The sequence below is a fragment of the Falco rusticolus genome, chromosome 5 (assembly GCF_015220075.1).
Source record: "Falco rusticolus isolate bFalRus1 chromosome 5, bFalRus1.pri, whole genome shotgun sequence".
Taxonomy (NCBI): Eukaryota; Metazoa; Chordata; class Aves; order Falconiformes; family Falconidae; genus Falco; species Falco rusticolus.
Genome location: NC_051191.1, coordinates 1,637,658 through 1,652,865, shown reverse-complemented (window position 1 = coordinate 1,652,865; position 15,208 = coordinate 1,637,658). Strand labels below are relative to the sequence as shown.

The 15,208-nt window shown below is 45.4% G+C and overlaps 1 protein-coding gene across 6 annotated transcripts in view; it reads left to right on the top strand.

The window, feature by feature from the left end:
• Nucleotides 1-14,941, top strand: part of CELSR1 (cadherin EGF LAG seven-pass G-type receptor 1) — a 173,123-nt gene extending 158,182 nt beyond the window's left edge. For 2 of the 6 annotated variants that reach the window (XM_037389456.1, XM_037389455.1), the window contains exons 26-35: nt 2,846-2,958; nt 4,308-4,387; nt 5,664-5,790; nt 7,734-7,859; nt 8,181-8,317; nt 8,839-8,942; nt 9,780-9,947; nt 10,891-11,133; nt 11,440-11,704; nt 12,731-14,941. In XM_037389456.1, the coding sequence (XP_037245353.1) occupies nt 2,846-2,958; nt 4,308-4,387; nt 5,664-5,790; nt 7,734-7,859; nt 8,181-8,317; nt 8,839-8,942; nt 9,780-9,947; nt 10,891-11,133; nt 11,440-11,704; nt 12,731-12,755 (1,388 nt within the window). In that variant the 3' untranslated portion in view covers nt 12,756-14,941. The remainder of the gene's footprint in view (nt 1-2,845; nt 2,959-4,307; nt 4,388-5,663; nt 5,791-7,733; nt 7,860-8,180; nt 8,318-8,838; nt 8,943-9,779; nt 9,948-10,890; nt 11,134-11,439; nt 11,705-12,730) is intronic. The other 4 variants (XM_037389454.1, XM_037389452.1, XM_037389453.1 and 1 more) reach the window with 4 other exon arrangements.
• The last annotated feature ends 267 nt before the right edge of the window (nt 14,942-15,208 follow it).

Sequence of the window (15,208 nt, the reverse complement as noted above, 5' to 3'; positions counted from 1 at the left end):
GGACAGAGTCCTGTGGGAGGCAGCCCTGAAGGGCCACAGGGTCCAGGCAGGCTGGACATTCTTCAAGAAGGAAATCTTAAAGATGCAGGAGCAGGCTGTCCCCACGTACCAAAAGATGAGCTGGTGGGGAAGACCAGCCTGGCTGAACAGAGAGCTGTGGGTGGAACTCAGGGGAAAAGAATTTATGACCTTTAGAAGAAGGGGCAGAGAACTCAGGGTGACTACAAGGATGTCATGAGGTTATGCAGGGAAGAAATTAGACAGGCCAAAGCCCGACTAGAACTTAATATGGCTACTGCCAGACAATTTTGAAAGTTTCTATAAATATATTGGCAACAAAAGGAGAGCTGAGGAGAATCTCCATCCTTTATTGGATGGGGGGGGGGGGGGGAACATAGCGACAAAGGATGAGGAAAAGGCTGAGGTACTTAATGCCTTCTTTGCCTCAGTCTTTAATAGTAATACCAGTTGTTCTCTCTGAGCCAGAAGACAGCGACAGTGAGCAGAGTGAAGCCCCCATAATTCAAGGGAAGATGGTTAGCGACATGCTACATAAGGTAGACACACAGAAGTCTATGGGCCAGATGGGATCCACCCAAGGGTACTGAGGGAGCTGGCAGAAGTGCTCGCTGAGCCACTTTCAATCGTTTTTCAGCAGCCCTGGCTAACCAGGGAGGTCCCAGTTGACTGGAGGTTACCAAATGTGACACCTGTGAACAAGAAGGGCTGGAAGGAGGATCCGGGGAGCTACAGGCCTGTCAGCCTGACCTCAGTGCTTGGGAAGGTTGTGGAGCCAATCACCTTGAGTGCCATCGCACAGCTCATACAGGACAACCAGGCGATCAGGCCCAATCAACATGGGTTCATAAAAGTCAGGTCCTGCTTGACTAATGTGATCTCCTATGACAAGATGATGCACCTAGTGAATGAGGGAAAGGCTCAATGGATGTTGTCTACCTGGACCTTAGTAAAGTTTTTGACACTATTTCCCACAGCATTCTCCTGGAGAAACTGGCAGCTCATGGCCCGGGTGGGTGTACTGTACCCTGGGCTAAAAGCTGGCTGGCCGGCCGGGCCCGGCGGGTGGTGGTGAGCGGAGTTACATCCCGCTGGCAGCCGGTCACAGCTGGTGTCCCCAGGGCTCCGTGCTGGGGCCAGCCCTGCTTAATGCCTTTATCAATGACCTGGGCGAGGGCACCGAGCGCACCCTCGGCCAGTTTGCAGGTGACACCGAGCTGGGGGCAGCGCTGATCTGCTGGGGGGCAGGAGGCTCTGCAGAGGGGTCTGGGCAGGCCGGGCCGATGGGCCGAGGCCACTTGTAGGAGGTTCAACAGGGCTCAGTGCCGGGTCCTGCCCCTGGGTCACACCAGCCCCACGCAGCGCGACAGGCTGGGGCAGGGGGCTGGGAACTGCCTGGGGGGAAAGGGCCGGGGGGGGCTGGGTGACAGCCCTGGGCATGAGCCAGCAGGGTGCCCGGGGGGCAAGGCGGCCAACGGCATCCTGGCTTGTGCCAGGGACAGTGTGGCCAGCAGGACCAGGGCGGTGATCGTCCCCCAGTACTGGGCACTGGTGAGGCCACAGCTTGAATCCCGTGCTCAGTTTTGGGCCCCTCACTTCAGGAGGGACATTGAGGCGCTGGAGCGTGTCCAGAGAAGGGCAACGGAGCTGGTGAAGGGTCTGGAGCACAAGCCCTGTGAGAAGCAGCTGAGGGAGCGGGAGTTGTTTAGTCTGGAGAAAAGGAGGCTCAGGGGGGACCTTATCAGTCTCTGCAACTCCCTGACCGAATGTCGTAGCGATGCGGGTGTCAGTCTCTTCTCCCACGGAACAAGTGATAGAACAAGAAGAAATGGCCTCAGGTTGCTGCAGGGGAGGTTTAAACTGGATACTAGGAAAAATTTCTTCCCTGAACGGGTGGTGAAGCATTGGAATGAGCTGCCCAGGGAAGTGGTTGAGTCACTGTTCCTGGAGGTATTTAAAAGAGGTGTAGATGTGGCGCTTAGGGACACAGCCTATGGTGGGCTTGGCAGTGCTAGGTTAACGGTTGGACTCGATGATCTTGAAGGTTTTTCCAAGCAAAATAATTCTACATTTCTATGGTTTTTCAGGTCAAAGGTAGGAATCCCAGTCCATCACCATATGGGCAAACTGTGTAGGTCACCAAACCAGGCAGCTCTGTAAATCAGCAGGTGGAGGTTGGACTCCCTTGGAATTGTCCAAGCTTTAAAAATAACACAATAAAATGTGTGTTCTTAACTCAGTTGCCTTGGGGGCGTTAGCAAACTCCATTTCAAACAGTGCTGAAACCAAGATGAGGTACCTGGGATGGCAGCTTAAAATGAATCCCACCTGAGCTCAAGCGGTTAACTCCTGTGAATTCCCAGGTTCCTTTGTCTCTGGTGTTATTATAGTAACAGCAACCTCACAGCAGTTAAGAATGCACTTTTTTTTGTAATATAGATGTCACCTCAGTTATGATTCATGTTATTCTGCTGTATAGGCTTATTGAAATTCCTCAACATGTCACTCCGCCTCAAGGCTTCATCATACTGTGTGAACATGACTATAAAACTGTGCTGAAACAGAATTATTTTGGGACTTGAATTTATTGTCATTTTCATGCAGTTGAACTTTGTTCTGGTGGGCAAAACTCATAGTATCATTTGATATGGAGTCACCAGCATAAAGACTTTGGTTTTGCCTTGATTTTGACTTCCAGGACTCTGCTGCTGAACACATTTTGCCACAATCATTTTGTTTGCCAGACAGTGATTTGAAAACGTGCCTGGTTGTACAGAAGATCTCAGAAGCACCTTTCTGATGTACTTTCTCTACATTTTTGACGCAGGGCTTGCTGTTGGTCTGGATCCACAAGGCTACGGGAACCCTGATTTCTGCTGGCTTTCTGTTCATGACACCCTTATCTGGAGTTTTGCTGGGCCCATTGTAATTGTTGTAGTTGTAAGTATGGTGGACTTGGCGTCTGGAGCTGTCTCTTCCTTACTGCTACCTTTTTTTCTCTTGTTTTATCAAACAGTAGTCATAATATGAAGCAACTGTATTCTTTGCATTTGAAGCTGATTTACTCAAACTTGCCTCTTTTGCTTAAAACAGATAAGGCATGAGGTAAGCTCCTGAAAATCAGAGGGCTGCTTGCCAGTGTAAAGATTGCTTGTGGAACAATGGCTGTATGGCCAGAAACCTATTTATTTTTTCCCATTTGCTTTGTTCCATGTTTGAAGGGTTGGTCAGTGAGCTTATTAAACAAATCAGCAAAACGAGCCATAACAAGTCACTTCATCCAGAAGTCCTAAAGAAATATTAAATAATTCCAATTTCAGAAATTTAAAAGAATGGGCTGGTGTTTAACTTCTGCCTTAAAGCTTCCCTCAGTATCAGAGCACCAGAAGATAAATATTTGTGATGTGACTCCTTCTTGAATACCAAAGTGTAGTTCTGGTCTCCCTATCTCAAAAAGTATGAAGTAAACTGGGAAGCAGTATAGGCTGGGGTCACAAGTCATGAAAGGCATGGGACAACCCCCGCTGGAGGTCCAACTAAGTGGACTAGCAGCCTTCAGCCTAGAGAAGAGAAAGCTGCAGAGAACCAGAGAGGGAAGAGCCTGTAACAGTGTGGTGGCCTGGAGAAAATGACTGTGGAGGCAACCATTCAGTGACTTTTCCAACACAAGTGGTAGCAGGAGGCAGCAGATTCAGAACAAACTAGACAAGCTGCATCATTTCACCACAGAGAGCAAAGTTAGAAACTCCCAGAAACAGGACGATGGCGGTGGTAAAGCTCTGCACAGTTTTGGAAAGTGAATGACCAGACAATTTCTCGGCATCGATATTCACTATGAGTGATTAAGTACAAATGCACCACCTCACCTAGTACATCCCAGCTGTGGAAATTGGTGGAGGCTGGAGGAGTATATTTATTCACAGGACTTATCAGTTGCTCAGTATGCTTGCTCTGTTACTGTATTCTTATATTCTGGTTTGACTCAGCTGAAACAAGATGCTGGGCTGAGTGGACTCTGGTTTGGACAAGGACAAACGTTCCTGTCTTTCACTCAAGCCTCTTTGCCTAGGGCCATCTTACTGAGTCTTATCCAGGTCAAGTCCCAGGATGTTCTTGACCATGTCAGCTTAAAACGAGGTGGATCTCGGAACTTGGAGACCTGTACATTGAAGGAAAAATATTCTTGGCACCGTGAACCATTTTAGGATAAAAATCACATTTTAATTGAAAACTGAGCTCTAACAAATGTACAGAAAGAATTCATGCTGTTATTTCAATTTCCCTTTCAGATAAACACTGTCATCTTTATATTAGCAATGAAAGCATCGTGCAGACGAAGGCAACGTTCATTTGAAAAAACTGGAGTCGTGTAAGTTTGGATTCAAAAACCTGTAGAAAAAGTTCTGGCTAGGAATAATAAAGGGGCAGAATTGCCTAAAAGCAAGTCTTGGAGCAGGAAATAAAAGAGATATTTAGAGGAAACAGTAAACCTTGGCCAAGATGATTGGTGATTGCTTCACCACCTACTCCTGGGGTTCCCTTGGAGGCTCTGTAAAACCTCCACCATGGTGCTCTGCACCACCACCAAGTGTAGGCAGGAGAAGGGAGGGGAGAGGGAGAGGTCTGGCCTCCAGATGGTATCATTACAGTCCTTCCGGGTCTTTCATCATAGTCCCTACTACATTGCCACTTCACCTCCGCCTGTGGCATGCCCAGGTAGGCATAATTCTGGGTATCCCCACTCTCACCCGTGGCTCAGAAGGGTTCCCCTCACTGAATGCCTGGGTTGCCAGCCATGTCCTGGCAGGGACTCGTTGAGGTTCCTGTGCTGAGGGCCAGCCTCCTCCCATCCTATTTCCTCTGGGATGAGCAGAAAGCCTCACAAACTGCAACTTTCTGCCTCCTGTGGCAGCCTGTTCCCATTAACGTCTCTTTTAACCGAAGCTCAGAATTTATCTGTGAACTGAAACGTGATTAGCTAGTGGCGAGACAGCCTTTTTTTTTTTTTTTTTTTTTTTTTTTTCCCCAAATAAGTAGCTGTATGAGATTTTGAAAGTCGTCTTCTAACTATTTATTCAGCCCTGGCTGTTGGGTAAATTTTTTAAGTTTATTTTTTAAATCTCCCTAAACAAATGGGGTATATTTGCTAATTAACGGCAGCTGTTTTACACACAGTAGAACACTTTTGCCACTAGAATTGTGACCATCTTTTGAAAGTGTCTGTAGAAACAATGTATTTAAGCAAACAAATATTCCCGAGTGCCCTCAATCCAAAACCTTGGGCTGTAATGTTGAAAAAGAATGTGAGAGTGAACTTGAAAAACAGAAATGAGACGGACAGGGGCATTTGCTGCCCAGATCTCTTCCCCAGAGTCAACAAGGGTGAACAGCATGGGCTTGACAAACAGCCTGGTGTGTTTGAAGAAAACCTTGGGAACAAACTTGAAAAGAAATCACGTTTTTTTTTTACCTGAATATGATAAGTCATTGAGTAGTGCAATAAGAGACTTGGGAACTGGGAGCTGGTGAACACTGCCCTAATTTTCCCAAAGGGCTTTTCCAGTTGCTGAATCGTTGGGCACGTGGTCGGGCTGTTATCTTGTATCCTGTCATACTGCAAATGCTTGTCTGTGTTTGCTTTACAGCTCTGTGCTGCGAACAGCATTCCTGCTCTTGGTGCTCATCAGTGCCACGTGGCTGCTGGGGCTGATGGCAGTGAACAGTGATGTCATGACATTTCACTATCTCTTTGCAGTTTTCAGCTGCCTGCAGGTAAGTTGGATGGCAGTGTGCTGCTGCACCCAGACCTCCAAAAACCTGCTAAACATGAGCTAACGTAAGAAGGACAGAGACGTCAAACACAATTTTTGCTCTCTTCTCTCAGTGAGAGGGTTCTTTTCACCAAAACCATAACTTTGCGTAATTGCATTTCTCACTTGTAGTCATTCTAAAGATAAGTGCTCTACTACTGTAACCTGTGACGGTTAAATAACAGCAGGCAATTATACCTCTATCTTCCTAGAGACAAAATCTTTGTTAATCTTCTGTGTGCTCGTTGTTAACGGTTGTTCTGTTGCTACCGCAAACAAGAGACTTCTATTTCACCCAGAGTGAACGGCTCCAAATTCAAGGCTTTCACAAATTAAGTTACTGTTTAAGGAAGTAAGTCAGATAATGATTTTGAAATACAACTCATTGCATTAGGGTTTTACTGGGTAGCCCGTCCTGGTATACACTTATTGATTAAAGATGCAGAAAATAGTTATTTGTAGAAGACTGGCATGGAAGTAGGCATGAAGGTTCATGCTGGTCACAATCTGAATGTGACCAAGGATGGCCGTAACTGTCATGGCAAGTGCCTGCAGTATTAAAACAGCTACTGCTAGCAGGACACTCTGGTCAACTGCAGCACCACAGCCACAAATTGCAGCCAAAGGAAAAAAAGAAGTCTGATGGGTCTCCTCTGGAGATGACTGTCCGTGCCCTGGCAGCACATGAGATAGGCCAGACTGGAGAAGGTCATTTTGCCACGTCAGCTGGTGTGCTCTGAAATGAATACACCTACGCAGGCTGTAAAACCAGGCTTCCACAAGCCTAAAATAAAACTAAATTAAATGTAAACCTTATGAAAGGAAGGAAAGTCGGCAGCTGGAATTCTCCAAACTTGTCCAGAGAGGCACAGTGGTATGTGGCATTTCATATCATTGCTTTCTTTGAACTTGTATTTTTAAAGAGACATTTATGTGAATTTTATTAATGAATAATCCCAAAGTGCTAATGCCAGCTAAGATTGTGTTTGACTGAATGTTCAGAAAGTGAGCTTGAAGTTTAAAGTTACTCTAAGTCAATTGCTTTGGCTGAAATCATGAAATGCAGGCATCTTGTGATGTTGGTACAGCTGCAACTTCATGAGTGATTGGCTTCTATATGCTGTATCTCCAACCAAAATTGATAACGATTTGGCAGCTGCGTGAGTTCCCTCAGAGAAAATACATCTGAAGGCACGCACGTGCGTGCTCCTTGCCCCTAGTGAAAGCTGTTAATGTGTGTTCCTGGCAGCCAACAACTGCCCGGCTCTGGAAATGTTAGTGATTTTCCCACCAGGAGGTATTGCTGAACGAAGGAATGTATGGGGCAAAAGTTGGGACCTCTCTGCCTCCAGTACCTCTCCACATCTCACAAGGCTTTCTAAAGTTCTCTAACCAACAGAAGTAAGAATAACTACCACAGAAGTTCCCCATTTCCAGAGGTTTTCACTAAAGGCTATGCTATTTTTTATGTGCTGCTACTGATTTTGTCTCATCATCGGTGTAAAAGCTCTAAAACCTTAGTGCCAGTACAACGCTGAAACTTCCTGCAATGTCTTCCAGTGGGACACTGAGGTCCCTGTTGGATTTTTTGATATTTGGGTTTCTTCCCAAATAACGAGGGAAGGTGGCACCTACCACAAGCTCTGCTCTGTAAATCCTAGAGGAACACATTGTTATGTAGATTCTCCCAGGCTTTTTATGCACATTTGAACTTGGAAGCAAATTACAAAGAAGTCCTTATAAGATCAGTCAATGCCATTTCAGTCAAAGACATAAAGCAGTTATTGCTATTGAAATCATGGACTACGAACTAGAATTCAGGGGTTGTTTCAAAACGGCTGTTCTCTAATATCTGTATTTGCAGTTTGGTAGTAATGAATCATTCCTCTTTCTAAAATGATCCAGGGGCTGTTCATTTTCTTCTTCCACTGCGTATTTAACAAAGAAGTCAGGAAGCACTTGAAGAACACTTTAACTGGGAAGAAACCTCTTCCAGACGATTCCACTGCAACAAGAGCTACATTATTAACTGTAAGGAAAAAACATTGGGGAAAAAAAACCACATCCTTTTGCTGGTAGAAGTTACCTAAAATAAACTTACAGGGGGCTTGTCTGTAATTAAGTGAATTGTCTGATTGCTTTCAGTGACTTGTATAAAGATTACTGATGGCCTCTCTCAAAAATTTTGATTGCTATTTTAATTAAAACTTTTGGGAGGAAAGAATTCTTTTTGTCAACATCAAAACCCGCTTGGTCCCTTCAAAACTACGTACATTTGTGGGTAACATGAGCTTTGGGTAGGATCATTCACTACTGCTTTGTGTCTTTTTTTTTTTTTTTTTTTCCCTTCAGCGATCTCTGAACTGTAACAACACATATATAGAAGAGCCAAATATGTATCGCACAACTATTGGGGAATCCACTGTCTCCCTAGAAAGCACCGTCAGGTCAGCCAAGAGCCACAATAGCTACCTTGCTTATATTCTCAGGTAATCAGGTGGCAGGTGCATGGCTTTCAGGTGCTTGCCTTTCCCTTTTTCATTGCTCTTGTGGAAAACAGAAATGTTGTGGTTCAAATGCTACTTTTTTTATGTCTTAACAGTTCTGTTTCATGTGACTGTAATTTGTCATGCATTTTCTTTTGCATGCGTCTTCAGCGGGGAGTTCAAACAGTGCAGTGGTTAACATAACTACATTGGCCGTGCTGCTTGCCTGTTAAAATTCAGACATGTCTCAAGGAGTGCAATTTAGCTTATTAACTTCAGGCTTTTTCAGAGTGTGATTCGTGTGGCCAAAGGCAGAAGCTACATTAGGATAACCTATGGCTTGCTGTAGAAAGACGTTAGGATAACCTATGTCTTGCTTGACCACATTGCCAATCAAGCGTAGGCTGGCTAGTGTCCACTGCAGCTGTCTACGTTTGACCAGACGAATCTCATCTGCCTGTCTGCCTTGTTGTTAAGAACAGTAAAGTGACCAAGAAAGTCGTCCTCTGTTTTTATTCCCAAAGGGATGAGGCTGCTCATAAGCTCAGTGGATCCTTAAGTCAAGCAAGGGCTGGTCAGACTGAAGCAGATTCCTCCATATTTCATAGGAATCCATCAAAATCCAATGGTAAGAATGATTTCTAAATGCTTTGGCCCAGTTGTGCACCTTCTCCTTCTCAGCACTTTTTTCAAAGGCTTCTGTAACAGGAAGAATAGTTATTCTGACTTGGTGTATCTCATTCTCATTATGCTCTTGGTATAACAAGCTATGCAATGGCTGCCTTACAAGGGAATCCTGAAATGGAGATATCAGGTATCTGCTTCTTGTGATGGTTCAGTTTTAATCTGACAGCTGTCACAGCTGTTGACAGTTTCTGGCATCCCCTTTCTTCCTCACAAATGATGTGCTGTTGCTCTTCATTTTTAATTGGTGATGTTTTAACATTTGAGACCTTGAGGCAATATCCTCCTTTACTGCCCTGTGTTTTGTACAAGAAAATGATAAGCGTCTTCTGTCTGTTTTCCTTTAATTTGGGTCACATTGATAAATTTTGTTGCCTTGCAGCAGTTTTTAAGTCTTCTAAGTGCATTTGCAGATTCTTGATATTTCTAGGTACCTTGGTTTGCCTGTGTGTCGTGTTGGTTGGGATCCTGTGAAGCACGACGTGCTGTTCTGCACATTGAATAAGGAAAAAAGTGTCACCGTTCTGTTCTGCACCCTCCCTGCACATAAAAGGTCCTGCCCACTAGCTGAGCCAAGCGATTGTGCTTCCTAAAATTACTCAGATTGATGCCGCAGGCTTTGTGATTTAACCCTGTGTACACCTAGGGACGTAAGAGCTCATCCCTGGCATGGCCTGAACCAGACACCCGCCTTTTCTTTCTCCTTGTGCGTTTGTGAAATTGATTCGTTCAGCTCCTGTCCACACTGTGATTGCTGTGCTTGCTTTTTCTGCATTCGTAGAGCATGATTCAGACTCCGACAGCGAACTGTCCCTTGATGAACACAGCAGCTCTTATGCCTCCTCCCATTCATCGGACAGTGAGGAAGATGGACTCGAGACAGAGAAAAAATGGAACACATCTACTTCCAAAACCAATGAACATGGCCCAGTCCACAGCACACCCAAAGGTACTCCCAGTGCAAGGGGAGAGCAATGGGTTTATTCCTGTCTATAAAATATCTTTAGAGTAGATGGGACAAATTTGCCAGACTACCATACAGCCTAGACAGCATCCTTGCTGTTGTGCTTCTACAGAGATCCTTGTCGTCTCCAGCTTAGAGACTTTTCTTCTTCCCAAAAGCTTGTTCACAGGGGTGACTGAGCACAAGTAAAAGGATGCTTGAGCAAATCTGCGACTTAGGGCGCTCAGGCAGAGAGTGGCCTTTGCAGGTGGGTACCCACAGCACTTGGAAATGGTGCTACCCCGCCAGCAAAGTCTCATATGAAGGAAGAAGAAGAGGAGGAAGAAGATGGCTGTTTTGAAGGCAGAAATATTGTGCAGAAATGTTTTTGAAGGAAGACATACCCACCTTTCTTCATGCAATACAGGCATGTGGATTTAGTGGTGTTGGGGAGTTTCTTGTCCTAAAGAGCTGGAGATCACTGGCCGTTAATATTAATACTGGTGATGAGCAGGGTGCAGGCATTTCTAGGCACAGTTCATCTTGTCCTAAAGATAAGTCAGCTCTGACTGGCAAATGTCCAGGCTGTGTGCTGGTGCTTGGCACAGACACAGCACAAGGTGCCTTCGGTGCCCTCACCCTTCAGAAACCAGCCTCCTCAAGGAGCCAGCGGGATTGCCAGCTCTGGAGAGCTGAGAGGTCGTTTGCCTCACATTTCTCCACAGCGACCTTGCTCTGGAAAGGGTTTGGACACCCTTCCATCCTACCAGGTGTACTTTGTGGGGGCTGCTGCACCTCGAGGGCAGTGCAGTCCAGCAAGGATCATCTGAAGAATTGCTCTGGTTTGACACACAGCTCCTCCCCAGCCAAAGAGAACAGGTCTGGCCGGGCAGCGGTTGAGAAAACATATCAAAAGTGGTTTTCGAGCTAGTGTTTTTTTGCATTGCAGTTGATACCCTTCCCAATCATGTGAAACCCTATTGGCCCACAGAGTGCGTAACGGCCAGCGATGGTGAGGACGCCAGCGGGAAACAGAAACTCAAAGTTGAGACCAAGGTCAACGTAGAGCTTCACAGGGAAAACCAGGTGAACCACGGCAATGATGTACCGCAGGACAATGAGAATGAAGGGCAGCAGAAGGAGAACAGACCTCTGTCCCACCAGAATAACCAGCAGCCAGAGCAGAGGAAAGGTAGGACAGCCAGCCTAGCCTCACAGCCGGATGGGGGGACTGGGGGGTCAACGGTCATTAATTAGTTCATATGGTAGCTCTGTCAGGAAAGAACGCTTTCCAAGTGGCTCCAGCCCGTGTAACTCAATACGCCATGGGAAGCTAGTAGGTAGTGGCTGAAGCCTAATCTTTTGGTTTTGAAATAAAGCGACAAACTAGAAGTCTAATTAAGGAATATAAAAAGTCACTTATTGGATGTGTTCAGCCTCATATAGGAAATTACTGATACATTTCAAAATTCTCATTATTCCCTCTTTTCCATAACAGGCATCTTAAAAAACAAAGTCACCTACCCTCCCCCCCTGGTGGATAAAAATATGAAGAATCGACTGCGGGAAAAGCTATCAGATTACAACCAGACTACGATCTCATCCAGGACTACTTCCCTGGGGACAAACGATGGGGTCCGCTCTCCCTCAGACTCTGGGGTGACAGTAAAAAATGCTCGAAGGGAGCAGTCTCGAGACCAGCTCAACGGGATGGCCATGAATGTCCACGTGGGAACAGGACATGCCGACACCTCAGACTCAGAGTAAGTGCCACGTCAGGATGCCCTGGCAGGCCTCCCATGGCTCTGGCCTCTGCCTCCACTTTCCAGCCCTGGGGGGAGCATGGTGTGGGTGTCCGGTTGGGCAGAGGGAAAACATTGCTGGGGCAGGGGATCCAGAGGCTGCAGGAAAAGTGCCACATCAAGCTACTGACCCTAAGTTACCAGGTGCACAATTCCCACCTGCCGCGTGATGATCGATGTGCATATTTGCCATTGTAAACTAAATCAAACATTAACAAAAGGCTGAGCAAGCTCTCAGTCAAAGGGTATTCTCAGAAACCTTGTTACTCATTGTAATTCTTGCATTTAAAATGAGGACAACAGCCATACATAAAGTCTGTGCATACATTTTATGTATATAGCCTCATTCTTTCTCCAAACTGAGAAAATTTCTCACCCGGTTTTAACTCTGACATTGTCCCACGGTGCTTTAGACACCCATTTTGTCTGCATGCACAGACCATTCCCAGCTCACTGTAAAAGTACGTCTTTGGGTAGCTGGGAACTGGTGGATGAAATATATCCTGGTTAGTTAGGAAACAGAGATACCTTTAACAAGCATTAACTACTTGCTGCTACCAGGTGATACTGTCATGACTGGAGAATAACTAGCCAACCTGTGCCAGGCAACTGCTTCATCTCCGTGCCTTTTGCTTAATGTAAAACTCTGGACGGCAGATGACATGAATCTGTCTTTGAAATACCAGGTTTCTAACAGCCTGTAAGATTTTTGTGTGAACCTTGCATCTTCACCTAAGCATTAGCCAAATACAAGCCCTCCATAGGCTTCCTCTGAAGAGTGCATCTCTTGTGTACTACCTGGAATTCTTTCTCTCGGCGGGTCTTCCCCTCCAGGGCAGCATCCCCCTTGCAAGTGTTGGATTGGCAAGGCATGGTAACTTTAGGGAGCATGAGCCCTTACTAAAAGGGGTTAGGTGGTTTCGAGTGGAGTGTTTGCCTGTGCCTGTTTAACCCTGAGTCTGCATGATTGCTTCTTCTCACTAACAGAGGCAGTAATGAAACTTCAATTTGAACCATCAGGAAACTGTGATCACTGCTGCACGGTTCTGGACTCCTTGCTGCGGGGTTGCTGCCTGCCCTCCTCAGACTTCATCAGAGCGGCCACGTAGCGAGGAGGACAAGGTGGGCATCGATTCCTGCGTGGTTTCACGTTATGGCAGACTCCTGACTGCTCATGGTGGAGACACAGTGCCCAGATGCGCCTGCGATAAGGCTGCTGTGCGGTACGCTCCACACGACATGAACCCATGCCAAAACGCATGGAAATGGCCACAGGACGCACTGTGAGGGACGGATACCTGCTCGCAGCGCGGACAGTGCTGCAGGGGTTGCTTATTACTGGGGAGAACCAAGGAAAAACCTGTTATTATCACAGCGGACCTACAGCAAGTCAATCCAGGAGCCTTTAAGACGAGCACCAGGAGACGTCTCTTGTGGAGTTTTGTCCGGCTACAGTGTGAACCCTTCGGCTTGCTGGGCTCTAGGGAGCAATATCCCAACAAGTGTCCTTTCGTTTCTATGCCAGCATCTCTATCCACCTCCCTATGGACCTGTCGTCTTAAGAAAAAAAAGCAACTTTATATATATATAAAAAGTGTAGATACTTTTATATATTTTGTATGGTGTTGCTAAAGAAAAAGTTCCTTTGTATATTTTACATTTATACTGATCTTCTTAATTTGATAATAGGAAATCAATTAAAAGAGGTTTTGATATTTTTTATATGAACATTGCACAATTTTACTTGAATTTGGCATTTGATAAAGTAACTGAGGTTTGCATGGAAGCCACCTTAGACACAATGCAGTTTTCAGAGTAATACAGTAAAGATTACATCGAAATCCACGACTATATAAGCTTTGTTGACAGATCTTGGAACACTTTAAGGACACAGTATGGTGGTTTTTTTGTAACCTCTTCTAAAACCCACAAAAAATGTTCTGTTTTTTTCATTTCTTGGTGTTTTGACCTCTTCTCTCAAGTGCACTGAAATGTTCAGCAACTGAACTTCAGGACTAAAAATAAGTTGATTTCAACACAGTCCTTGTCTGGAAGAAGTCAAATCTATATTTCCCTTACCAAGAACAAAAAAACCCCAACAAGTGGTGTCATTGCATGATAGGTTTTGACTTTGGTCTGGCTCTGCAACAAACCAGTGCTCTGCACGTCCCAAGAAGAGGGTCCTCCTCCCACGGGGCAAGTTCTGCTCAGGCACAGTATTTTATTTTATTGTTAATTTCTTTCCAGCTAGAGTCAGCACATTGCCGATCAAAGCAGAAATACGAGTCCTTAAGGACATCCAGCTCTTTGACAAAGCCCTGACCTTGGTGTTTCAAAAAGCACCTGGGAGGGTTAAGGTTTCGTATTTCCCACAAAATGTGCTGGTTTCACAAGTATAGGAAAGTTAAGCATAGCCTGTCTGCTGTCCTCACCTTCCTGAGATGTTTACAAGCGAAGGAAAAGCAAGATGTGAAAAAGTTTGCATCCAACAGCATGGGGCAGAGCTCTGCTGGTGGCTCCCCGGGGTGGGAATACGCAACTCAAAGGGCGGCAGTGGTGTAGCTGTGACCTCCCCTCCTCTCAGGAGTTCCTTGCTCACCATAGCAGCCCCTTGGGGAAAATACTGGCTTTCTGTGTGTAACCCTGTGTGTGAAAGAGAAAAAACAGAAAATCAAGCTAAAAGAAAGGCAGGAGTCGAGGAAAAAATGAGATAATATATACTGTAATCTTGGTTTCATTATATTCCTATGCATTTTCAAATGTATCAAGGAGGCCTTTAGAAGTGGAGCGGGAGGGAGGATGCTGTTCCTTTAAAAATTATGCAACATACTGTGTGACGTTTTCTGATGGAAAAATGTTTTGAATGTTTTAAGGGTCTGGCACTTGGCTGTGTGCTCAGGCATTGTGTATAACCCATGCTAGTTGTTTTTACATCTGTGTATGTATATTTTGTCCCAGTGAGATGTAGGTAGTTTTTATTTTGATCATAATTGTTGCAGTAAATGAGGGTCAGTTGTATTAATGACAAAAAAAATTAAAACCTATTTTTATGACTTTGTAAAAGCTTTATGGCAGATTAGACACTGGAGGTTTTGTGTTTTTTTTTTTAACAAATGTATATTTATTAATGTGCAGAACACTGGAATTGCAGCACAGATGAAAGGAGAATTTACAATAAATTAAGATTTTTTTTTTGAACTCGTGTTCTTCCTCTGGTCATGTATGTTAAGGGCAGTACAGATGCTGAGGGTCCAAATGGCATTTCCCAGCATTTAGAAAGCAGCAGCAGGAGCGGGGAGTATGGGTACCCATCGGGAGGAAGCAGAGGCTGTAAAACATCAGCTGCTAGTGTTGCTCCCTGCAGGATGCTTCCAGCCCCAAGCTGTGTCACATGGGGGGTTTGCTCCGGGTGGACAGACGGACACACTCGCGTGCACACACACACACAGACACACACACAGACAC